At 43.8% G+C, this 26,660-nt stretch overlaps 1 protein-coding gene across 13 annotated transcripts in view; it reads left to right on the forward strand.

The window, feature by feature from the left end:
* The window catches only part of LOC110492646 (receptor-type tyrosine-protein phosphatase F), a 495,157-nt gene that overhangs the window by 256,927 nt on the left and 211,570 nt on the right, over positions 1-26,660 (forward strand). For all 13 annotated transcript variants that reach the window (XM_036986572.1, XM_036986579.1, XM_036986575.1 and 10 more), the window contains one exon: positions 25,996-26,184. In XM_036986572.1, the coding sequence (XP_036842467.1) occupies positions 25,996-26,184 (189 nt within the window). The remainder of the gene's footprint in view (positions 1-25,995; positions 26,185-26,660) is intronic.

Here is a 26,660-nt window from a genome sequence, read left to right on the forward strand (position 1 = left end):
AATACAATAATAATAATAATATAATAATAATATAATAATAATATAATAATAATACAATAATAATAATAATATAATATAATAATAATAATATAATAATAATATAATAATAATACAATAATAATAATAATAATAATAATAATAATATAATTATAATATAATAATATAATGTAATAATAATGTAATAACATAATATAGTAATATAATAACATAATATAATAATGTAATAACATAATATAGTAATATAATAACATAATATAATAATGTAATAACATAATATAGTAATATAATAACATAATATAGTAATATAATAACATAATATAATAATGCAATAACATAATATAGTAATATAATAACATAATATAATAATGTAATAACATAATATAGTAATATAATAACATAATATAATAATGTAATAACATAATATAGTAATATAATAACATAATATAGTAATGTAATAACATACTATAATAATATAATAACATAATATAGTAATATAATAACATAATAATAATATAATAAAAATATAATAATAATATAATAATGTAATATAATAATAATATAGTAACATAATATAATGACATAATATAATATAATAAAAATATAATTATAATATAATAATATAATATAATAATAATATAGTAACATAATATAATAATAATAATAATAATAATAATAGTAGTGGACACTACATCACCACACTCCCTCTCTTCTTTAGTTGTGGACACTACATCACCACACTCCCTCTCTTCTTTAGTTGTGGACACTACATCACCACACTCCCTCTCATTAGTAGTGGACACTACATCACCACACTCCCTCTCTTTAGTAGTGGACACTACATCACCACACTCCCTCTCTTGCTCTTCCTGATGTCTCTGTAATGTCTCCCTGATGTCTTCCTGATGTCTCTGTAATGTCTCCCTGATGCCTCTGTAACGTCTCCCTGATGTCTCTGTAATGTCTCCCTGATGTCTCTGTAACGTCTCCCTGATGTCTCCCTGATGTCTCTGTGATGTATCCCTGATGTCTCCCTGATGTCTCTGTAATGTCTTCCTGATGTCTCTGTGATGTATCCCTGATGTCTCCCTGATGTCTCTGTAATGTCTCCCTGATGTCTCTGTAATGTCTCCCTGATGTCTCTGTAATGTCTTCCTGATGTCTCTGTGATGTATCCCTGATGTCTCCCTGATGTCTCTGTAATGTCTCCCTGATGTCTCCCTGATGTCTCTGTAATGTCTCCCTGATGTCTCTGTAATGTCTCCCTGATGTCTCTGTAATGTCTTCCTGATGTCTCTGTGATGTATCCCTGATGTCTCCCTGATGTCTCTGTAATGTCTCCCTGATGTCTCCCTGATGTCTCTTTGCATTCTCCTATCCTCCTCCTATATGAATACAGTTATAACACAGACAGAGGGAGAGACATTGATTGTGTGGATGTGTGTATTAGAGGCCTATCTACCCACAGACACCCACACACAGAGACACCACACACAGAGATACCACACACAGAGACACCACACACAGAGACACCACACACACGGACAGTTAATTATCCCACGCTCGCACATCCCACTAGATCCACCCTACTGTCTCTCTCTCTTTCTCTCTCTCTTTCTCTCTCTCCCTCTCTCTAGCTCTCTCTCTTTCTCTCTAGCTCTCTCTCTCTCTCTGTTTCTCTTTCCCTCTCTCTTTCTCTCTAGCTCTCTCTCTTTCTCTCTAGCTCTCTCTCTCTTTCTGTGTTTCTCTTTCCCTCTCTCTTTCTCTCTCTCTCTCTCTTTCTCTCTATCTCTCTCTCTCTCTCTCTCTTTCTCTCTACCTCTCTGTGGTGTTATTTTCCATCTGTATTCCTGTGCTGTGTTGAAGCACCTGAAATAATAGCATCGTACTTATCAGTATGCCTGTTACAATACAGAAATGTACTGTTGAGTCCAGCCAGACCAATTACTTTAGGTATGCTTGATGTGGAGAGAGAGAAAAAGGACAACATGAAAAGAGAGACTAGGAAGAGAGAAAGACTAGACTAGGAAGAGAGAGAGACTAGACAAAGGAAGAGAGAGAGACTAGACTAGGAAGAGAGAGAGACTAGACTAGGAAGAGAGATAGAGACTAAGAAGAGAGACTAGACTAGGAAGAGAGAGAGACTAGGAAGAGAGACTAGACTAGGAAGAGAGAGAGAGACTAGGAATAGAGACTAGACTAGGAAGAGAGAGAGGCTAGACTAGAAAGAGAGACTAGACTAGGAAGAGAGAGAGACTAGACTAGGAAGAGAGACTAGACTAGCCTAGGAAGAGAGACTAGGAAGAGAGACTAGACTAGGAAGAGAGAGAGAGACTAGGAATACAGACTAGACTATGAAGAGAGAGAGAGGCTGGACTAGAAAGAGAGACTAGACTAGGAAGAGAGAGAGAGAGAGACTAGACTAGGAAGAGAGAGAGAGGCTAGACTAGAAAGAGAGACTAGGAAGAGAGAGAGAGACTAGACTAGGAAGAGAGACTAGACTAGCCTAGGAAGAGAGACTAGGAAGAGAGACTAGACTAGGTAGAGAGAGAGACTATGAATAGAGACTAGACTAGGAAGAGAGAGAGAGGCTAGACTAGAAAGAGAGAGACTAGACTCAGAAGAGAGAGAGAGACTAGACTAGGAAGAGAGTCTAGACTAGCCTAGGAAGAGAAACTAGGAAGAGAGAGAGACTAGATTAGGAAGAGAGAGAGACTAGGAAGAGAGAGAGTCTAGACTAGGAAGAGAGAGAGAGACTAGGAAGAGAGACTAGGAAGAGACACTAGTGTGTGTGTGTGTGTGTGTGAGAGAGAGAGAGAAAGAGAGAGAGAGAGTGCATGCGTGTGTGTGTGTGCTTTTCTTTGTGTCCATGAGAGCCTCTGTGCGTGCGTACGCTTGCTTCCCATACAGGTTTGTCCGTGGGTGTGATCTGTCTTCCTTCAGCCGCGTTGATGTGTTTTGCTTCCGTAGCCATAGCAACGGGGCTATGACACCCTGGCCTAGGGACACGACCTGTGAGACAACAGACTTGACAGGGGCTCCTATCTGTTTAAACCTGTTTTATACTTTTCTAAACATTTTTACTGAAGACTTTGTTCACTACCTTATCAAATTGTTCTTCCTCGGTGAGAAAGTGTGTTAACATGAATATATTAATTAAATCATTTCATGAGAAAGTCTTCCAACTTATTATATAACTTATAACAACTGTTGTTTGATGGGGACAATACGACATGAGCAGTTGATATCTATATTCTATGCAGACTGTTAGTGTTTGATGGGGACAATACGTCCTGACCGGTTGATATCTATATTCTATGCAGACTGTTAGTGTTTGATGGGGACAATACGTCCTGACCGGTTGATATCTATATTCTATGCAGACTGTTAGTGTTTGATGGGGACAATACGTCCTGACCGGTTGATATCTATATTCTATGCAGACTGTTAGTGTTTGATGCCAGTGACACTGAGTCCTCAGTAATTGACTGTACATTTTCACGCAATTGACATTTTATGACGCCAGTCTTTTATCATGGAGTTGCTATCCCATGCAGTGTTTGATGTTGGCGTGTGATGTATTTATTGCAGGCTGAAAGGCAGGTAGATCGTATTGTGTTAAATGAAAGCTGTGAGGCCCACAGTCACATGTGATGGGACACCAACTAAGAATTCACAAAATGGGACAAACACCAAATTGAAACTCTACATGCAGATTTATGCAAAAATATCCTCCGTGTACAACGGTAAACACCAAATAATGCAGGCAGAGCAGAATTAGGCCAATACCCGCTAATTATCAAAATTAGTTGCCCAGTCCTGCTATAATGTCTGGCCAAAAGTAGTGCAGTTTATCTAACAGTTTAACTAACTCTCACTAAAACATAACTGTCACTAAAACTAACTGTCACTAAAACTAACTGTCACTAAAACTAACTGTCACTAAAACTAACTCTCACTAAAACTAACTGTCACTAAAACATAACTGTCACTAAAACTAACTCACTAAAACTAACTGTCACTAAAACTAACTGTCACTAAAACTAACTGTCACTAAAACTAACTGTCACTAAAACTAACTGTCACTAAAACATAACTGTCACTAAAACTAACTGTCACTAAAACTAACTCACTAAAACTAACTGTCACTAAAACTAACTGTCACTAAAACTAACTCTCACTAAAACTAACTGTCACTAAAACTAACTGTCACTAAAACCAACTCTCACTAAAACTAACTCTCACTAAACCCAACTCTCACTAAAACTAACTGTGACTAAAACTAACTCTCACTAAAACTAACTCTCACTAAAACTAACTGTCACTAAAACTAACTCTCACTAAAACTAACTCTCACTAAAACTAACTCTCACTAAAACTCTCACTAAAACTAACTCTCACTAAAACCATCTCTCACTAAAACTAACTCTCACTAAACCCAACTCTCACTAAAACTAACTGTCACTAAAACTAACTGTCACTAAAACTAACTGTCACTAAAACCAACTCTCACTAAAACTAACTGTCACTAAAACTAACTCTCACTAAAACTAACTCTCACTAAAACTAACTCTCACTAAAACTAACTCTCAGTAAAACTAACTCTCACTAAAACTAACTGTCACTAAAACTCTCACTAAAACTAACTCTCACTAAAACTAACTCTCACTAAAACTAACTCTCACTAAACCCAACTCTCACTAAAACTAACTCTCACTAAAACCAACTCTCACTAAAACTAACTCTCACTAAACCCAACTCTCACTAAAACTAACTGTCACTAAAACTAACTGTCACTAAAACTAACTGTCACTAAAACTAACTGTCACTAAAACTAACTGTCACTAAAACTAACTCTCAGTAAAACTAACTCTCAGTAAAACTAACTGTCACTAAAACTAACTGTCACTAAAACTAACTGTCACTAAAACTAACTCTCCCTAAAACTAACTCTCCCTAAAACTAACTGTCACTAAAACTAACTCTCACTAAAACTAACTCTCAGTAAAACTAACTCTCACTAAAACTAACTGTCACTAAAACTAACTCTCACTAAAACCAACTGTCACTAAAACTAACTGTCACTAAAACTAACTGTCACTAAAACTAACTCTCACTAAAACTAACTCTCCCTAAAACTAACTGTCACTAAAACTAACTGTCACTAAAACTAACTGTCACTAAAACTAACTGTCACTAAAACTAACTGTCACTAAAACTAACTCTCACTAAAACTAACTGTCACTAAAACCAACTGTCACTAAAACTAACTGTCACTAAAACTAGTGTCTTTAAGCTCTCGACCCGTTCCACTGCATCTCCGCCATAGTGGATTGGAGACGTGCTCAGAATCAGATGCAGACTATTCAACAGCAACGTCACAACGTCGATTTCAAGCTCAGTATCCGACTCCAGATCAGCTAAATTCTGCAGCATTTGCAATGTTGTCAGTGCTTCCATTCGTTTGTTTCTGTCAGTGCTTCCATTTGTTTGCTTGGGCTTGTCATCGTGAACTACACACATTGTATGTTGTACTCGGTGTCTGATTTTACTCTCCCAGGAGAAATTATATACCATTTCAAGCCTTTCAGAAAATAATTAGACTACCCACAATGCCCACAATTCTTCATCATCATTACACTATTGTTCTAAATAATTCAGATGATCAGTTTCTATCTGGTTTCATTCATCCATTGATGACATTCATTCAGTGAGGAGACGTGTTAGTGCCCTGGTACCAAAGCCCATCGCCTCATTTTGTCTTGGCCCCTTAAAACAGGTAAACGCCCTCTAAGTACTTTTCTGTTTGTCATTTTAAAATGCTGACAACTGAGCAAGGTAAAATATAAATAAACTCAACCACAACAAAAGAAACATCCCTTTTTTTCAGGACCCTGTCTTTCAAAGATAATTCGTAGAAATCCAAATAACTTCACAGATCTTCATTGTAAAGGGTTTAAACACTGTTTCCCATGCTTGTTCAATGAACCATAAACAATGAATGAACATGCACCTGTGGAACGGTCGTTAAGACACTAACAGCTTACAGACGGTAGGCAATTAAGGTCACAGTTATGAAAACTTGGGACACTAAAGAGGCCTTTCTACTCACTCTGAAAAACACCAAAAGAAAGATGCCCAGGGTCCCTGCTCATCTGCGTGAAGGTGCCTTAGGCCTGCTGCATGGAGGCATGAGGACTACAGATGTGGCCTGGGCAATAAATTGCAATGTCCGTACTGTGAGACGCCTAAGACGGCTCTACAGGGAGACAGGACGGACAACTGATCGTCCTCGCAGTGGCAGACCACATGTAACAACACCTGCACAGAATCGGTATATCCGAACATCACACCTGTGGGAGAGGTACATGATGGCAACAACAACTGCCCAAGTTACACCAGGCATGCACAATCCCTCCATCAGTGCTCAGTCTGTCTGCAATAGGCTGAGAGAGTCTGGACTGAGGGCTTGTAGGCCTGTTGTAAGGCAGGTCCTCACCAGACATCATCGGCAACAACGTCGCCTATGGGCACTAACCCACCGTCGCTGGACCGGACAGGACTGTCAAAAAGTGCTCTTCACTGACGAGTCACGGTTGTGTCTCACCAGGGGTGATGGTCAGATTTCCGTTTATTGTCGAAGGAATGAGCGTTACACCGAGGCCTGTACTCTGGAGCAGGATCGATTTGGAGGTGGAGGGTTCGTCATGGTCTGGGGCGGTGTGTCACAGCATCATCGCACTGAGCTTGTTGTCATTGTAGGCAATCTCAACGCTGTGCGTTACAGGGAAGAAATCCTCCTTCCTCATGTGGTACCCTTCCTACAGGCTCATCCTGACATGACCCTCCAGCATGACAATGCCACCAGCCATACTGCTTGTTCTGTGCGTGATTTCCTGCTAGACAGGAATGTCAGTGTTCTGCCAAGACCTGTTGGATCGGAGGGTGGAGCTAGGGCCATTCACCCCAGAAATGTCCGGGAACTTGCAGGTGTCTTGGTGGAAGAGTGGGGGAACATCTCACAGCAATAACTGGCAAATCTGGTGCAGTCCATGAGGAGATGCACTGCAGTACTTAATGCAGCTGGTGGCCACACCAGATACTGACTGTAATTTAGATTTTGGGGTTCTAGTGTTAGCAGGACTATGGCGGTTCTAGTGTTAGCAGAACTATGGTGGTTCTAGTGTTAACAGGACTATGGCGGTTCTAGTGTTAACAGGACTATGGCGGTTCTAGTGTTAACAGGACTATGGCGATTCTGGTGGTAACAGGACTATGGCGGTTCTAGTATTAACAGGACTATGGCGGTTCTAGAGTTAGCAGGACTATGGCGGTTCTTGTGTTAGCAGGACTATGACAATTCTAGAGTTTACAGGACTTTGGCTGTTTTAGAGTTAACAGAACCAATGTGATAGTAGTAGAACCACCCAGTAACAGACATATGGTGCAGTGGTTTAAGACACTGCATCACGGTGCAAGAGCTGTCACTACAGTCCCTGGTTCAAATCCAGGCTGCACCACATCCGGCTGTGATTGGGATTCCCATAGGGCGGTGCACAATTGGACCAGCATCTTCCGGGGCAGGCTGTCATTGTAAATAAGAATTTGTTCTTGCCTAGTTTATAAAGGTTAAAAAAAAATATATATATTTTTTAAATAGACAAGGCATACAGTTGAAGTCGGAAATGTACATACACTTGACATTTAATCCTAGTAAATTTTCCCTGTCTTAGATCAGTTAGGATCACCGCTTTATTTTAAGAATGTGCTATGTCAGAATAAATGTAGAGAGAATTATTTATTTCACATTCCCAGTGGGTCAGAAGTTTACAAACACTCAATTAGTATTTGGCAGCATTGCCTTTAAATTGTTTTACTTGGATCAAACTCTCCGGGTAGCCTTCCACAAGCTTCCCACAATAAGTTGGGTGAATTTTGGCCCATTCCTCCTGACAGAGATGGTGTAACTGAGTCAGGTTTGTAGGCCTCCTTGCTTGTTCACGCTTTTTCAATTCTGCCCACAAATTTTCTATAGGATTGAGGTCAGGGCTTTGTGATGTCCACTCCAATACCTTGACTTTGTTGTCTTTAAGTCATTTTGCCACAACTTTGAAAGTATGCTTGGGGTCATTGTCCATTTGGAAGACCCATTTGCGACCTAGCTTTAACTTCCTGACTGATATCCATATCAATATATCCACATAATTTTCTGTCCTCATGATGCCATTTATTTTGTAAAGTGCACCAGACCCTCCTGCAGCAAAGCACCCCCACAACATGATGCTGCCACCCCCGTGCTTCACGGTTGGGATGGTGTTCTTCGGCTTGCAAGCATCCCCCTTTTTCCTCCAAACATAACGATGGTCATTATGTCCAAACAGTTCTACTTTTGTTTCATCAGACCAGAGGACATTTCTCCAAAAAGTACAATCTTTGTCCCCATGTGCAGTTGCAAACCGTAGTCTGGCTTTTTTATGGCACAGTCAATTTAGTGTATGTAAACTTCTGACCCACTGGAATTGTGATACAGTGAATTATAAGTGAAATAATCTGTAAACAATTGTTGGAAAAATGACTTGTGTCATGCACAAAGTAGATGTCCTAACCGACTTGCCAAAACTATAGTTTGTTAACAAGAAATCTGTGGAGTGGTTGAAAAACAAGTTTTAATGACTCCAACCTAAGTGTATGTAAACTTCCGACTTCAACTGTACGTGCTTGATATTTATGAGCTACATGATCAACTTCCCCTGAGGGAATAGTCTACCAACTTCCTCTGAGAGAATAGTCTACCAACTGCCCCTGAGAGAATAGTCTACCAACTGCACCTGAGAGAATAGTCTACCAACTGCCCCTGAGGGAATAGTCTACCAACTTCCTCTGAGAGAATAGTCTACCAACTGCCCCTGAGAGAATAGTCTACCAACTGCACCTGAGGGAATAGTCTACCAACTGCCCCTGAGAGAATAGTCTACCAACTTCCTCTGAGAGAATAGTCTACCAACTGCCCCTGAGAGAATAGTCTACCAACTGCCCCTGAGGGAATAGTCTACCAACTTCCTCTGAGAGAATAGTCTACCAACTGCACCTGAGAGAATAGTCTACCAACTGCCCCTGAGGGAATAGTCTACCAACTTCCTCTGAGAGAATAGTCTACCAACTGCCCCTGAGAGAATAGTCTACCAACTGCCCCTGAGAGAATAGTCTACCAACTGCACCTGAGAGAATAGTCTACCAACTTCCTCTGAGAGAATAGTCTACCAACTTCCTCTGAGAGAATAGTCTACCAACTGCACCTGAGAGAATAGTCTACCAACTGCCCCTGAGGGAATAGTCTACCAACTTCCTCTGAGAGAATAGTCTACCAACTGCCCCTGAGAGAATAGTCTACCAACTGCCCCTGAGAGAATAGTCTACCAACTTCCTCTGAGAGAATAGTCTACCAACTGCACCTGAGGGAATAGTCTACCAACTGCCCCTGAGGGAATAGTCTACCAACTGCCCCTGAGAGAATAGTCTACCAACTGCCCCTGAGAGAATAGTCTACCAACTGCCCCTGAGAGAATAGTCTACCAACTTCCCCTGAGGGAATAGTCTACCAACTGCACCTGAGAGAATAGTCTACCAACTGCCCCTGAGGGAATAGTCTACCAACTTCCTCTGAGAGAATAGTCTACCAACTTCCCCTGAGGGAATAGTCTACCAACTTCCTCTGAGAGAATAGTCTACCAACTTCCCCTGAGGGAATAGTCTACCAACTGCACCTGAGAGAATAGTCTACCAACTGCCCCTGAGAGAATAGTCTACCAACTGCCCCTGAGGGAATAGTCTACCAACTGCCCCTGAGGGAATAGTCTACCAACTGCCCCTGAGGGAATAGTCTACCAACTTCCTCTGAGAGAATAGTCTACCAACTGCCCCTGAGGGAATAGTCTACCAACTGCCCCTGAGAGAATAGTCTACCAACTGCCCCTGAGAGAATAGTCTACCAACTGCCCCTGAGGGAATAGTCTACCAACTGCCCCTGAGGGAATAGTCTACCAACTGCCCCTGAGAGAATAGTCTACCAACTGCCCCTGAGAGAATAGTCTACAAACTGCCCCTGAGAGAATAGTCTACCAACTGCCCCTGAGAGAATAGTCTACCAACTGCCCCTGAGAGAATAGTCTACCAACTGCCCCTGAGAGAATAGTCTACCAACTGCACCTGAGAGAATAGTCTACCAACTGCCCCTGAGGGAATAGTCTACCAACTGCACCTGAGGGAATAGTCTACCAACTGCCCCTGAGAGAATAGTCTACCAACTGCCCCTGAGGGAATAGTCTACCAACTGCCCCTGAGAGAATAGTCTACCAACTGCCCCTGAGGGAATAGTCTACCAACTGCCCCTGAGGGAATAGTCTACCAACTGCCCCTGAGAGAATAGTCTACCAACTGCCCCTGAGGGAATAGTCTACCAACTGCCCCTGAGAGAATAGTCTACCAACTGCCCCTGAGGGAATAGTCTACCAACTGCACCTGAGAGAATAGTCTACCAACTGCCCCTGAGGGAATAGTCTACCAACTGCCCCTGAGGGAATAGTCTACCAACTGCCCCTGAGAGAATAGTCTACCAACTGCCCCTGAGGGAATAGTCTACCAACTGCACCTGAGAGAATAGTCTACCAACTGCCCCTGAGAGAATAGTCTACCAACTGCCCCTGAGAGAATAGTCTACCAACTGCCCCTGAGGGAATAGTCTACCAACTGCCCCTGAGAGAATAGTCTACCAACTGCCCCTGAGGGAATAGTCTACCAACTGCACCTGAGAGAATAGTCTACCAACTGCCCCTGAGGGAATAGTCTACCAACTGCCCCTGAGGGAATAGTCTACCAACTGCCCCTGAGAGAATAGTCTACCAACTGCCCCTGAGGGAATAGTCTACCAACTGCCCCTGAGAGAATAGTCTACCAACTTCCTCTGAGAGAATAGTCTACCAACTGCCCCTGAGGGAATAGTCTACCAACTTCCTCTGAGAGAATAGTCTACCAACTGCCCCTGAGAGAATAGTCTACCAACTGCCCCTGAGAGAATAGTCTACCAACTGCCCCTGAGGGAATAGTCTACCAACTTCCTCTGAGAGAATAGTCTACCAACTGCCCCTGAGGGAATAGTCTACCAACTTCCTCTGAGAGAATAGTCTACCAACTGCCCCTGAGAGAATAGTCTACCAACTGCCCCTGAGAGAATAGTCTACCAACTGCCCCTGAGGGAATAGTCTACCAACTGCCCCTGAGAGAATAGTCTACCAACTGCCCCTGAGGGAATAGTCTACCAACTGCCCCTGAGAGAATAGTCTACCAACTGCCCCTGAGAGAATAGTCTACCAACTGCCCCTGAGGGAATAGTCTACCAACTTCCTCTGAGAGAATAGTCTACCAACTGCCCCTGAGAGAATAGTCTACCAACTGCCCCTGAGGGAATAGTCTACCAACTTCCTCTGAGAGAATAGTCTACCAACTGCCCCTGAGAGAATAGTCTACCAACTGCCCCTGAGAGAATAGTCTACCAACTGCCCCTGAGGGAATAGTCTACCAACTGCCCCTGAGGGAATAGTCTACCAACTGCCCCTGAGAGAATAGTCTACCAACTTCCCCTGAGAGAATAGTCTACCAACTGCCCCTGAGGGAATAGTCTACCAACTGCCCCTGAGAGAATAGTCTACCAACTGCACCTGAGAGAATAGTCTACCAACTGCCCCTGAGGGAATAGTCTACCAACTGCCCCTGAGAGAATAGTCTACCAACTGCACCTGAGAGAATAGTCTACCAACTGCCCATGAGAGAATAGTCTACCAACTGCCCCTGAGAGAATAGTCTACCAACTGCCCCTGAGAGAATAGTCTACCAACTGCCCCTGAGAGAATAGTCTACCAACTGCCCCTGAGGGAATAGTCTACCAACTGCCCCTGAGAGAATAGTCTACCAACTGCCCCTGAGGGAATAGTCTACCAACTGCACCTGAGGGAATAGTCTACCAACTGCCCCTGAGGGAATAGTCTACCAACTGCCCCTGAGAGAATAGTCTACCAACTTCCTCTGAGGGAATAGTCTACCAACTGCCCCTGAGGGAATAGTCTACCAACTTCCTCTGAGGGAATAGTCTACCAACTGCCCCTGAGAGAATAGTCTACCAACTGCCCCTGAGAGAATAGTCTACCAACTTCCTCTGAGAGAATAGTCTACCAACTGCACCTGAGGGAATAGTCTACCAACTGCACCTGAGAGAATAGTCTACCAACTTCCTCTGAGAGAATAGTCTACCAACTGCCCCTGAGGGAATAGTCTACCAACTTCCTCTGAGAGAATAGTCTACCAACTTCCTCTGAGGGAATAGTCTACCAACTTCCTCTGAGGGAATAGTCTACCAACTTCCTCTGAGGGAATAGTCTACCAACTTCCTCTGAGGGAATAGTCTACCAACTTCCTCTGAGGGAATAGTCTACCAACTGCACCTGAGAGAATAGTCTACCAACTTCCTCTGAGAGAATAGTCTACCAACTTCCTCTGAGGGAATAGTCTACCAACTTCCTCTGAGAGAATAGTCTACCAACTGCCCCTGAGGGAATAGTCTACCAACTGCACCTGAGAGAATAGTCTACCAACTGCCCCTGAGAGAATAGTCTACCAACTTCCTCTGAGAGAATAGTCTACCAACTTCCTCTGAGGGAATAGTCTACCAACTTCCTCTGAGAGAATAGTCTACCAACTTCCTCTGAGAGAATAGTCTACCAACTGCCCCTGAGAGAATAGTCTACCAACTGCACCTGAGGGAATAGTCTACCAACTTCCTCTGAGAGAATAGTCTACCAACTTCCCCTGAGGGAATAGTCTACCAACTGCCCCTGAGAGAATAGTCTACCAACTGCACCTGAGGGAATAGTCTACCAACTTCCTCTGAGAGAATAGTCTACCAACTGCCCCTGAGAGAATAGTCTACCAACTTCCCCTGAGGGAATAAATAGTCTACCATCTTCAGAAAGGCTCAGTGCCACACCTTCTAGTTTATAACAGGTACAGTGTATCCTACCTATCTTACCTATCCATACCAGCAGCATCCTCTCTGCATATCACAACAGGTACACCTCACTCTCTCTCTCTCTCGCTCCCACTTTCTCTCCCTCTCTTGTTCTTTCCCTCTTTCTCTCGCTCTCTTTCTTTGTCTTTCCGTTTCTCACAGACACTATCAGTTCAACGTGTTTAAACAAAGTGCACTTGCCAGTTGATACCGTCTCAGTGGCAGTGTAACCAACACCACTGTTCTTAGCTGTACTTTCCCAGGTCTTGTCCTCGTTATTTCCTGTTGTGTTTTGTCAGTGTTCCTCTTGCTGCCTCCGATCCAAGACTGACTGCAGCCCAAGCAGCACCCTGTTCTCTATTTAGTGACCAGAGCCCTAGGGGACTATAAAGGAAATAGGGGGCCATTTGACAGAGGCTCTCTCTCTTCCTCCGGTGTCTGTCTGTCTCGGAGTGAGACAAATGTCTGTCTTTCTCGGAGAGATGCAAATGTCTGTCTTGTCGGGAGAGGGAACAGGCCTGGAGCGGAATATTTGTTTTCGCTCACAAACACACAAACACACGCACACACACACACACACACACACACACACACACACACACACACACACGGAGGCGTTTGATTCTCTCCAGTTCAGCGTTGGGACGGGTTGACTGTTAACTCCAGTTAGAACTGAATCACATACAGCTTTATAGTGGTGTCATGTCACTCACACCAACAGTAGAGAAACAAGAACCGTTAAAGACAGACTCCGTAAGTCTCCGGGTTGACCAGGCTTGTCGAGACAGACAGACAGACAGACAGACAGACAGATTCCGTAAGTCTCTGGGTTGACCAGGCTTGTCGAGACTGCCAGACAGACAGACTGACAGACAGACAGACACAGTAAGCCTCTGGGTTGACCAGACTAGACAGAACAGACTGATTGACAGACTGACTGACTGACTGACTGCCAGACAGACAGACACAGTAAGCCTCTGGGTTGACCAGGCTTGTCGAGACAGACAGACAGACAGACAGACAGACAGACTGACTGACTGACTGACTGACTGACTGACGGACGGACTGACGGACTGACGGACTGACTGACTGACAGACAGACACAGTAAGCCTCTGGGTTGACCAGACTAGACAGAACAGACTGATTGACAGACTGACTGACTGACTGACTGCCAGACAGACAGACAGACACAGTAAGCCTCTGGGTTGACCAGACTAGACAGAACAGACTGATTGACAGACTGACTGACAAACAGACTGACTCTGTAAGTCTCCGGGTTAAACATATGTGATTTGATTGCCCCCCATCTATCTTCAGAGTTCATACTGTTAGGTGACCTAAACTGGGATATGCTTAACACCCCGGCCGTCCTACAATCTAAGCTAGATGCCCTCAATCTCACACAAATGATCAAGGAACCTACCAGGTACAACCCTATATCCGTAACTATGGGCACCCTCTTAGATGTCATCCTGACCAACTTGCCCTCTATATACACCTCTGCTGTCTACAAACAGAATTTCAGCGATCACTGCTTCATTGCCTGCTTCCATAATGGGTCTGCAGTCAAATGACCACCCCTCATCATTGTCAATTGCTCCCTAAAACACTTTTTTAATTTCTTTTTTTTAATTTCACCTTTATTTAACCAGGTAGGCTAGTTGAGAACACCTTTATTTAACCAGGTAGGCTAGTTGAGAACACCTTTATTTAACCAGGTAGGCTAGTTGAGAACAGCTTTATTTAACCAGGTAGGCTAGTTGAGAACACCTTTATTTAACCAGGTAGGCCAGTTGAGAACACCTTTATTTAACCAGGTAGGCTAGTTGAGAACACCTTTATTTAACCAGGTAGGCTAGTTGAGAACACCTTTATTTAACCAGGTAGGCCAGTTGAGAACACCTTTATTTAACCAGGTAGGCCAGTTGAGAACACCTTTATTTAACCAGGTAGGCCAGTTGAGAACACCTTTATTTAACCAGGTAGGCTAGTTGAGAACACCTTTATTTAACCAGGTAGGCTAGTTGAGAACACCTTTATTTAACCAGGTAGGCTAGTTGAGAACACCTTTATTTAACCAGGTAGGCCAGTTGAGAACACCTTTATTTAACCAGGTAGGCCAGTTGAGAACACCTTTATTTAACCAGGTAGGCCAGTTGAGAACACCTTTATTTAACCAGGTAGGCCAGTTGAGAACACCTTTATTTAACCAGGTAGGCTAGTTGAGAACACCTTTATTTAACCAGGTAGGCTAGTTGAGAACACCTTTATTTAACCAGGTAGGCTAGTTGAGAACACCTTTATTTAACCAGGTAGGCTAGTTGAGAACACCTTTATTTAACCAGGTAGGCTAGTTGAGAACACCTTTATTTAACCAGGTAGGCCAGTTGAGAACACCTTTATTTAACCAGGTAGGCCAGTTGAGAACACCTTTATTTAACCAGGTAGGCCAGTTGAGAACACCTTTATTTAACCAGGTAGGCTAGTTGAGAACACCTTTATTTAACCAGGTAGGCTAGTTGAGAACACCTTTATTTAACCAGGTAGGCTAGTTGAGAACACCTTTATTTAACCAGGTAGGCCAGTTGAGAACACCTTTATTTAACCAGGTAGGCCAGTTGAGAACACCTTTATTTAACCAGGTAGGCCAGTTGAGAACACCTTTATTTAACCAGGTAGGCCAGTTGAGAACACCTTTATTTAACCAGGTAGGCTAGTTGAGAACACCTTTATTTAACCAGGTAGGCTAGTTGAGAACACCTTTATTTAACCAGGTAGGCTAGTTGAGAACACCTTTATTTAACCAGGTAGGCTAGTTGAGAACACCTTTATTTAACCAGGTAGGCTAGTTGAGAACACCTTTATTTAACCAGGTAGGCCAGTTGAGAACACCTTTATTTAACCAGGTAGGCCAGTTGAGAACACCTTTATTTAACCAGGTAGGCTAGTTGAGAACACCTTTATTTAACCAGGTAGGCCAGTTGAGAACACCTTTATTTAACCAGGTAGGCCAGTTGAGAACACCTTTATTTAACCAGGTAGGCTAGTTGAGAACACCTTTATTTAACCAGGTAGGCTAGTTGAGAACACCTTTATTTAACCAGGTAGGCTAGTTGAGAACACCTTTATTTAACCAGGTAGGCCAGTTGAGAACACCTTTATTTAACCAGGTAGGCTAGTTGAGAACACCTTTATTTAACCAGGTAGGCTAGTTGAGAACAAGTTCTCATTTGCAACTGCGACCTGGCCAAGATAAAGCATAGCAGTATGAGCAGACAACACAGAGTTACACATGGAGTAAACAATTAACAAGTCAATAACACAGTAGAAAACAAAGGGGGAGTCTATATACAATGTGTGCAAAAGGCATGAGGTAGGCGAATAATTACAATTTTGCAGATTAACACTGGAGTGATAAATGATCAGATGGTCATGTACAGGTAGAGATATTGGTGTGCAAAAGAGCAGAAAAATAAATAAATAAAAACAGTATGGGGATGAGGTAGGTGAAAATGGGTGGGCTATTTACCAATAGACTATGTACAGCTGCAGCGATCGGTTAGCTGCTCAGATAGCTGATGTTTGAAGTTGGTGAGGGAGATAAAAGTCTCCAACTTCAGCGATTTTTGCAATTCGTTCCAGTCACAGGCAGCAGAGTACTGGAACGAAAGGCGGCCAAATGAGGTGTTGGCTTTAGGGATGATCAGTGAGATACACCTGCTGGAGCGCGTGCTACGGATGGGTGTTGCCATCGTGACCAGTGAGCTGAGATAAGGCGGAGCTTTACCTAGCATGGACTTGTAGATGACCTGGAGCCAGTGGGTCTGGCGACGAATATGTAGCGAGGGCCAGCCGACTAGAGCATACAAGTCGCAGTGGTGGGTGGTATAAGGTGCTTTAGTGACAAAACGGATGGCACTGTGATAGACTGCATCCAGTTTGCTGAGTAGAGTGTTGGAAGCCATTTTGTAGATGACATCGCCGAAGTCGAGGATCGGTAGGATAGTCAGTTTTACTAGGGTAAGCTTGGCGGCGTGAGTGAAGGAGGCTTTGTTGCGGAATAGAAAGCCGACTCTTGATTTGATTTTCGATTGGAGATGTTTGATATGAGTCTGGAAGGAGAGTTTGCAGTCTAGCCAGACACCTAGGTACTTATAGATGTCCACATATTCTAGGTCGGAACCATCCAGGGTGGTGATGCTAGGCGGGCATGCGGGTGCAGGCAGCGATCGGTTGAAAAGCATGCATTTGGTTTTACTAGCGTTTAAGAGCAGTCGGAGGCCGCGGAAGGAGTGTTGTATGGCATTGAAGCTTGTTTGGAGGTTAGATAGCACAGTGTCCAATGACGGGCCGAAAGTATATAGAATGGTGTCGTCTGCGTAGAGGTGGATCAGGGAATCGCCCGCAGCAAGAGCAACATCATTGATGTATACAGAGAAAAGAGTCGGCCCGAGAATTGAACCCTGTGGCACCCCCATAGAGACTGCCAGAGGACCGGACAGCATGCCCTCCGATTTGACACACTGAACTCTGTCTGCAAAGTAATTGGTGAACCAGGCAAGGCAGTCATCCGAAAAACCGAGGCTACTGAGTCTGCCGATAAGAATATGGTGATTGACAGAGTCGAAAGCCTTGGCAAGGTCGATGAAGACGGCTGCACAGTACTGTCTTTTATCGATGGCGGTTATGATATCGTTTAGTACCTTGAGTGTGGCTGAGGTGCACCCGTGACCGGCTCGGCGAGCAGCGAGCAGGCCTTTCTAATTTACCTCATCCCGTCAGTAGAGGATGCCTGGTTGCTCTTTGAAAGTGCTTTCCTCACCATCTTAAATAAGTATTCCCCATTCAAAAAATGTAGAACTAAGAACAGATATAGGCTATGGTTCCCGACTTGACTGCCCTTGACCAGCACAAAACCTCCAGTGGCGTTCTGCATTAGCATCGAATAGCCCCCGTGATATGCAACTTTTCAGGGATGTCAGGAACCAATATACACAGTCAGTTAGGAAAGCAAAGGCTAGCTTTTTCAAACAGAAATTTTCATCCTGTAGCGCTAATTCCAAAAGGTTCTGGGACACTGTCCATGGAGAACAAGAGCATCTCTTCCCAGCTGCCCACTGCACTGAGGCTAGGAAACACTGTCACCACTGATAAATCTACGATAATCGATGATTTTAATAAGCATTTTTCTACAGCTGGACATGCTTTCCACCTGTCTACCACTTTACCGGCCAACAGCTCTGCAGCAACTTGCCCAAATCCAAACAACTGATGTTCTGAAAGAGCTGCAGAATCTGGATCCCTACAAATCAGCCAGGCTAGACAGTCTGGACCCTCTCTTTCTAAAAAATTGTTGCAACCCCTATTACTAGCCTGTTCAACCTCTCTTTCGTATCGTCTGAGATTAGATACCCCATAGATTAGAAAGATGCCGCGGTCATCCCCCTCTTCAAAGGGGGAGACACTCTAGACCCAAACTGTTACAGACCTATATCCATCCTGCCCTGCCTTTCTAAAGTCTTCGAAAGCCATGTTAACAAACAGATCACCGACCATTTCGAATCCCGCAGGAGAGCAAAAAACTGTGTTTACAACGGCGCAGTTTAACAATAAAAACCACCCGGAAACAGAACAATTAAACCCGATCAATAAATGTGTTCAAAACCTGTGCACATAACGTGCACATAACGTGCACAAGCACTTACAAATAAACAATACTGGACAAGGGGGGAACAGAGGGTTAAATGCACAACATGTAATGATGGAATTGAAACCAGGTGTGATGGAAGACAAGACAAAACAAATGGAAAATGAAAGGTAGATTGATGATGGCTAGAAGACTTCGGGGGAAGTCGTGACACTGGACCTGTATCCATCCTACCCTGCCTTTTCTAAAATCTTCGAAAGCCAAGTTAACAAACAGATCACCGACCATTTTGAATCCCACCGTATCTTCTCCAGTATGCAATCTGGTTTCTGAGCTGGTCATGGGGGCACCTCAGTCACGCTCAAGGTCCTAAACAATATCATAACCGGCATCAATAAGAGACATTACTGTGCAATACTCTTCATCGACCTGGCCAAGGCTTTCGAATTCTGTCAATCACCACATTCTTATCAGCAGACTCAACAGTCTTGGTTTCTCTAATGACTGCCTTGCCTGGTTCACCAACTACTTCACAGACAGAGTTCAGTATGTCAAATTGGAGGGCCTGTTGTCCGGACCTCTGGCAGTCTCTATGGGGGTACCACATAGTGTTCAATTCTCGGGCCGACTCTTTTCTCTGTATATATCAATGATGTCGCTCTTGCTGCTGGTGATTCTCTGATCCACCTCTATGCAGACAACACCATTCTGTATACTTCTGGCCCTTCTTTGGACACGGTGTTAACAAACCTCCAGACGAGCTTCAATGCCATACAACACTCCTTCCGTGGCCTCCAACTACTTTAAAATACTAGTAAATCTAAATGCATGCTCTTCAACCGATCGCTGCCCTCACCCGCCCGCCCGCCTAGCATCACTACTCTGGACGGTTCTGACTTAGAATATGTGGACAACTACAAATACCTAAGTGTCTGGTTAGACTGTAAACTATCCTTCCAGACTCACATTAAGCATCTCCAATCCAAAATGAAATCTAGAATCAGCTTCCTATTTCGCAAACAAAGCCTCCTTCACCCATGCTGCCAAACATACCCTTGTAAAACTGACTATCCGACCGAACCTTGGCTTTAGCGATGTCATTTACAAAATAGCCAACACTCTACTCAGCAAACTGGATGTAGTCTATCACAGGGCCATTTGTTTTGTCACCAAAGCCCCATACACTACCCACCACTGCGACCTGTATGCTCTCGTTGGCTGGCCCACGCTTCATATTTGTCGCCAAACCCACTGGCTCCAGGTCATCTGTAAGTCTTTGCTAGGTAAAGCCCCGCCTTATCTCAGCTCACTGGTCACCATAGCAACACCCACCCGTAGCACGCGCTCCAGCAGGTATATCTCACTGGTCATCCCCAAAGCCAATTCCTCTTTTGGCTGCCTTTCCTTCCAGTTCTCTGCTGCTAATGACTGGAACAAACTGCAAAAATCTCTGAAGCTGGAGACTCATATCTCCCTCTCTAACTTTAAGCACCAGCTGTCAGAGCAGCTTACCTATCATTGCACCTGTACATAGCCAATCTGTAAATAGCACATCCAACTACCTCATGCCCAAATTGTTATTTTTATTTTTGCTCTTTTGCACCCCAGTATCTCTGCTTGCACATCACCATCTGCACATATATCACTCCAGTGTTAATGCCAAATTGTAATTATTTCTCCACTATGGCCTATTTATTGCCTTACCTCCCTAATCTTCTACATTTGCACACACTGTACATAGATTTTTCTATTGTGCTATTGACTGTATGTTTGTTGATGTGTAACTCTGTGTTGTTGTTTTTGTCACACTGCTTTGCTTTATCTTGGCCAGGTCGCAGTTGTAAATGAGAACTTGTTGTGAACTGGCCGACCTGGTTATATAAAGGTGAAATAAAATAAATGAACTACTTGAGAAAAAGCTAGGCAAATGATGTGAATTTACAGATAATTTCTTTGTCATGGGTATATTATGTCTAGAGTTGCCTTTTCGGAGGAGAAACCATGATTTCTGTCAGCAGAAGGACGTCTTCCTCAGCAGGCCTGGGTTGCATCTCAAATATGCCCTATTCCATATACAGGGCCCTCTGTTGACCAGAGCCCATGGTGTAAAGTAATGCACTACCATAGAAATAAGCCGCCATTTTAGAACGTGACCCCAGTCTTTACTTAAACATTCCCAGCGTGCCGTTCAACAGAAAGCCTCTCCACTGTTCCACTGCACTCCAGACTATAAAAGACTAAGACAAAAGTTCAGAGCTCTCCAGCTACACAGCCACTATGATGTCGCTGCTGCAGAGTGTGTGGGCTTGTGTATCTGTGTGTAGCTAGTACTGTATGTGAGTGTATGTGGGCCCACCATGATGCTGGGGTTGGAGTGTAAGGCCCCTAAGGTGGTGGGGTTGGAGTGTGGGGCCCCCATGGTGCTGGGGTTGGAGTGTAAGGCCCCTAAGGTGGTGGGGTTGGAGTGTGGGGCCCCCCATGGTGGTGCGGTTGGAGTGTAAGGCCCCCATGGTGGTGGGGTTGGAATGTGGGGCCCCCATGGTGGTGCGGTTGGAAAGTGGGGCCCCATGGTGGTGGGGTTGGAGTGTGGGGCCCCCATGGTGGTGGGGTTGGAGTGTGTGGCCCCCATGGTGCTGGGGTTGGAGTGTGGGGCCCCCATGGTGGTGGGGTTGGAGTGTGGGGCCCCATGGTGGTGGGGTTGGAGTGTGGGGCCCCATGGTGGTGGGGTTGGAGTGTGGGGCCCCCATGGTGGTGGGGTTGGAGTGTATGGCCCCTGTGGAGAGCAGTTTGTTTGCTCTCCACAGAATGACTGTGTGTGACTTGAACATGGAACTGAGCTGTAGTCCCAGTGGGACTAAGGGACGGGGTGGGAGGACGTGTGCGTGTGTGTGTGTGTGTGTGTGTTTGTGTGTGTGTGTGTGTGTGTGTGTGTGTGTGTGTGTGTCTGTGTGTGTGTGAAGGAACAGGGTACTGGTCCCTCTCCAGAGGAGGACTGATTAGACCCATCAACCTCTCTGCACGCTCCCACTCACACTGGTAATTGGAGCTGGCAGGAGGGTGTCATGCACCCCTCCTTCTCATCCCTCACTCCTTCCCTTTCTTTCACTCTTTCTTTCTGCTTCTTCTGCCATCCACCCCTCCCTCCTTATCCTCCCCCCTCGCTCCTTATCCTCCCCCCTCCCTCCTTATCCCCCCCCTCCCTCCTTATCCTCCCCCCTCGCTCCTTATCCTCCCCCCTCCCTCCTTATCCTTCCCCCTCCCTCCCTCTCCTCCCCTCTCTGATTCTACAAGAACCAATATCACTCCCTAAAAAAACAACAGTATTGAACAATCCTTGGATAGCTTTTCAGAATTGACAGATAAATTGATCCCCAATGGGAAACCGAAGGCATAGAAACGGTCAATTACTTGGTAATAAGAAAATACATTTATTTCCATGACAGAATTTAAAAACAATTTTGGACTGACCAATGTAGATAGTTTCAAATACATGCAACTTAAGAAGTTACATATTACGAAATGTTGATTTTAAAATCTTTTGGACATCAGAGCAATCTTGAGGGAATCCTATTTGAGTCAGAAAAGGATGTTTATTTGATATTTAAGATATGTAAAAAAAACCTTGCAGAGAGACAATCCAACTGACATTCTCTCAGAAACGAATGTAAACTATTGGAACACAGCCTTAAACAGAACTGATATTGGCACAAGATGGAGGGAAAGTTGGAACATAACTAACCGAATTGACAGGTAATCCGTATGTCTGCGTGTTTCAAGACATGTCCTGATTGGACGAAACTCTTCTCATCAATTATCTTGAAAAATAAATGTATACTTAAAAACTGGAAATCCAACAGTGCTCCATCGTTAAGACAATGGAAAAATCATTATCATTATGTAAATATTATGTAAATGTTATGTAAATATTGAAAGAGCGACGGAGAGGAACAAAATGGTGTATTTGGAGGATGTGGCGGAGAGTAGTGCAGGTGGTTCTGGGTAGGAGTGATGTTATTGATGTTTGTTGTTCTGAGATAGGGGGTGAGAACAGGTGGTTCTGGGTAGGAGTGATGTTATTGATGTTTGTTGTTCTGAGATAGGGGGTGAGAACAGGTGGTTCTGGGTAGGAGTGATGTTATTGATGTTTGTTGTTCTGAGATAGGGGGTGAGAACAGGTGGTTCTGGGTAGGAGTGATGTTATTGATGTTTGTTGTTCTGAGATAGGGGGTGAGTGCAGGTGGTTCTGGGTAGGAGTGATGTTATTGATGTTTGTTGTTCTGAGATAGGGGGTGAGTGCAGGTGGTTCTGGGTAGGAGTGATGTTATTGATGTTTGTTGTTCTGAGATAGGGGGTGAGTGCAGGTGGTTCTGGGTAGGAGTGATGTTATTGATGTTTGTTGTTCTGAGATAGGGGGTGAGTGCAGGTGGTTATGGGTAGGAGTGATGTTATTGATGTTTGTTGTTCTGAGATAGGGGGTGAGAACAGGTGGTTCTGGGTAGAAGTGATGTTGATGTTTGTGTCTCTGAGATAGGGGGTGAGAACAGGTGGTTCTGGGTAGGAGTGATGTTGTTGATAGGGGTGAGAACAGGTGGTTCTGGGTAGGAGTGATGTTATTGATGTTTGTTGTTCTGAGATAGGGGGTGAGAACAGGTGGTTCTGGGTAGGAGTGATGTTATTGATGTTTGTTGTTCTGAGATAGGGGGTGAGAACAGGTGGTTCTGGGTAGAAGTGATGTTGATGTTTGTGTCTCTGAGATAGGGGGTGAGAACAGGTGGTTCTGGGTAGGAGTGATGTTGTTGATAGGGGTGAGAACAGGTGGTTCTGGGTAGGAGTGATGTTGATGTTTGTGTCTCTGAGATAGGGGGTGAGAACAGGTGTGTGTGTGTGTGTGTGTCTCTCTCTCGGTGTTAGCCACCTGTACAGCTCCCTGTGTGTGTCTCTCTCTCGGTGTTAGCCACCTGTACAGCTCCCTGTGTGTGTCTCTCTCTCTCTCTCTCTGTGTTAGCCACCTGTACAGCTCTCTGTGTGTGTCTCTCTCTCTCTCTCTCTCTCTCTCTCTCTCGGTGTTAGCCACCTGTACAGCTCCCTGTGTGTGTCTCTCTCTCTCGGTGTTAGCCACCTGTACAGCTCCCTGTGTGTCTCTCTCTCTCTCGGTGTTAGCCACCTATACTAACAGCTCCGCTGTAATGCTAACACTAGGAGGCTCTGAACCAACGTACTGTATAACAGCCACAGCAGCTGTTTTCCTCCTGAATTATTACCAGTTTGTGTTTCTGATACCAGGGAGTTGTCGACTCCTATGAGTTTTTTCAGCCCGCCCTCTCTAAAGTCTCAAAGCATATCCTCCTCCTTCTCAGAATGTTCCAACCAATTAACATTTTTTTTTTGTTTGCATGGGCTGTAATACTGACACCTGGGGAGTATTCGCTAGGAACAAAAATTATCGCAAACGGAACAAACGTAGGTGGTAACCTACATTAGCTAGGCTAACACCAATCTTTGGCTAGGCTAACACCAACATTAACTAGATTACCACCTACATTAGCTAGATTACCACCTACATTAGCTAGATTACCACCTACATGAGTTAGGCTAACATCTACATTAGCTAGATTACCACCTACATTAGTTAGGCTAACATATACATTAGCTAGATTACCACCTACACCTACATTAGCTAGATTACCACCTACATTAGCTAGGTTTACACCTACATTAGTTAGGCTAACATATACATTAGCTAGATTACCACCTACATTAGCTAGGTTACCACCTACATTAGCTAGGCTTATCACCTATATTAGGTAGGTTATCACCTATATTAGGTAGGTTATCACCTACATTAGCTAGGCTTATCACCTACATTAGCTAGGTTATCACCTACATTAGCTAGGTTATTACCTACATTAGTTAGTCTAAAACCTGCTTTTTAACAACAACAGCCCTTCCTCTAAAATGCCCTCAAGCTTCTGTTCAGTACTACCACAAGAATATAGCTTCTGTTCAGTACTACCACAAGAATAGAGCTTCTGTTCAGTACTACCACACGAATAGAGCTACTGTTCAGTACTACCACACGAATAGAGCTTCTGTTCAGTACTACCACAAGAATAGAGCTACTGTTCAGTACTACCACAAGAATAGAGCTTCTGTTCAGTACTACCACAAGAATAGAGCTTCTGTTCAGTACTACCACAGGAATAGAGCTTCTGTACAGTACTACCACACGAATAGAGCTACTGTTCAGTACTACCACACGAATAGAGCTTCTGTTCAGTACTACCACAAGAATAGAGCTACTGTTCAGTACTACCACAAGAATAGAGCTTCTGTTCAGTACTACCACAAGAATAGAGCTTCTGTTCAGTACTACCACAGGAATAGAGCTTCTGTACAGTACTACCACAAGAATAGAGCTACTGTTCAGTACTACCACAAGAATAGAGCTCCTGTTCAGTACTACCACAAGAATAGAGCTTCTGTTCAGTACTACCACAATAATAGAGCTCCTGGATGTTTTTCTCAGGGGACCATCAGCGTATGAAGACGCAGATTAAAAAAAAAGAAACAGAACGGTGAAAGAGGAACAAACTAGAACTATGTGCCAATTCTTCACCCCTTTCACCCAGAGGTGCTCACTCCTCGTCATCGATTTAATAGGCGTAGACTTCCACACTTGAGGAGAGGAATCAACTAATCAGTCATCTTTAAAGGGTTTCAGTATCTTCTCGTTACCAAATAATACTCTTTACTATGCTTTAGGCCAATGGCATCGCAGTCAGCCGTCAGTAAAAAACATTGAAGGAATTAAAGGAGAGAAAATCATGAATCATAAAAATGATCACTTTTACAATCCCAAATGATCTCTCCGCAGAATGAATTTGTCACTGGAGCGAGGAATTTGTCATGGCTCTGCTCTACCTCATGATCCTAAATGTTGTGATGGGTTACATTATTGATGTTTGTCTTGCTGGGTGGAGTTTGTGGGTGTCTATAATGTAGGCTTTTGTTCTCCTCGGGTTGTTTAAAGCTAGGCTTCTTCTATATCTCTCTCTCACTCACTATTGCTCTTTCTCTCTTTCTCTCTCTCTCTCTCTCTGGTTAGTACATGCTATGAAAATCACAGTTTATATTATTATGTGAAGTCACGTCCTTTATGGGACTGTACATATACATTTATTTATATTATCATCTAATTACATTTTTGGGTGGAAGGTTCTCTCAACGGCTTGGTCAAGTCCCGCTGTAGTCCATCATTCACACTAATCCTATTTCTACTTGTCTCTTCTACAGAGAACCAGATCCCTCATGGGTTCCCCAACATAGACATGGGTCCCCAGCTTAAGGTGGTAGAGAAGACCAGGACGGCCACCATGCTGTGTGCTGCCAGCGGCAACCCTGACCCAGAGATCACCTGGTTTAAAGACTTCCTGCCTGTAGACATCAACAGCAGCAACGGACGAATCAAACAACTCCGCTCAGGTAAGAATGTCTACTCTCCCTGCAACTCCTTTCCACTTAATAAAGACTCATTCCTGCTTAGTAACAGACTTAATGGAGACCCATTCCTGCTTAGTAACAGACTTAATGGAGACCCATTCCTGCTTAGTAACAGACTTAATGGAGACCCATTCCTGCTTAGTAACAGACTTAATGGAGACTCATTCCTGCTTAGTAACAGACTTAATGGAGACCCATTCCTGCTTAGTAACAGACTTAATGGAGACCCATTCCTGCTTAGTAACAGACTTAATGGAGACCCATTCCTGCTTAGTAACATACTTAATGGAGACCCATTCCTGCTTAGTAACAGACTTAATGGAGACCCATTCCTGCTTAGTAACAGACTTAATGGAGACCCATTCCTGCTTAGTAACAGACTTAATGGAGACCCATTCCTGCTTAGTAACAGACTTAATGAAGACCCATTCCTGCTTAGTAACAGACTTAATGGAGAC

The sequence above is a fragment of the Oncorhynchus mykiss genome, chromosome 8, assembly GCF_013265735.2.
Source record: "Oncorhynchus mykiss isolate Arlee chromosome 8, USDA_OmykA_1.1, whole genome shotgun sequence".
In the NCBI taxonomy this organism is placed as follows: domain Eukaryota; kingdom Metazoa; phylum Chordata; class Actinopteri; order Salmoniformes; family Salmonidae; genus Oncorhynchus; species Oncorhynchus mykiss.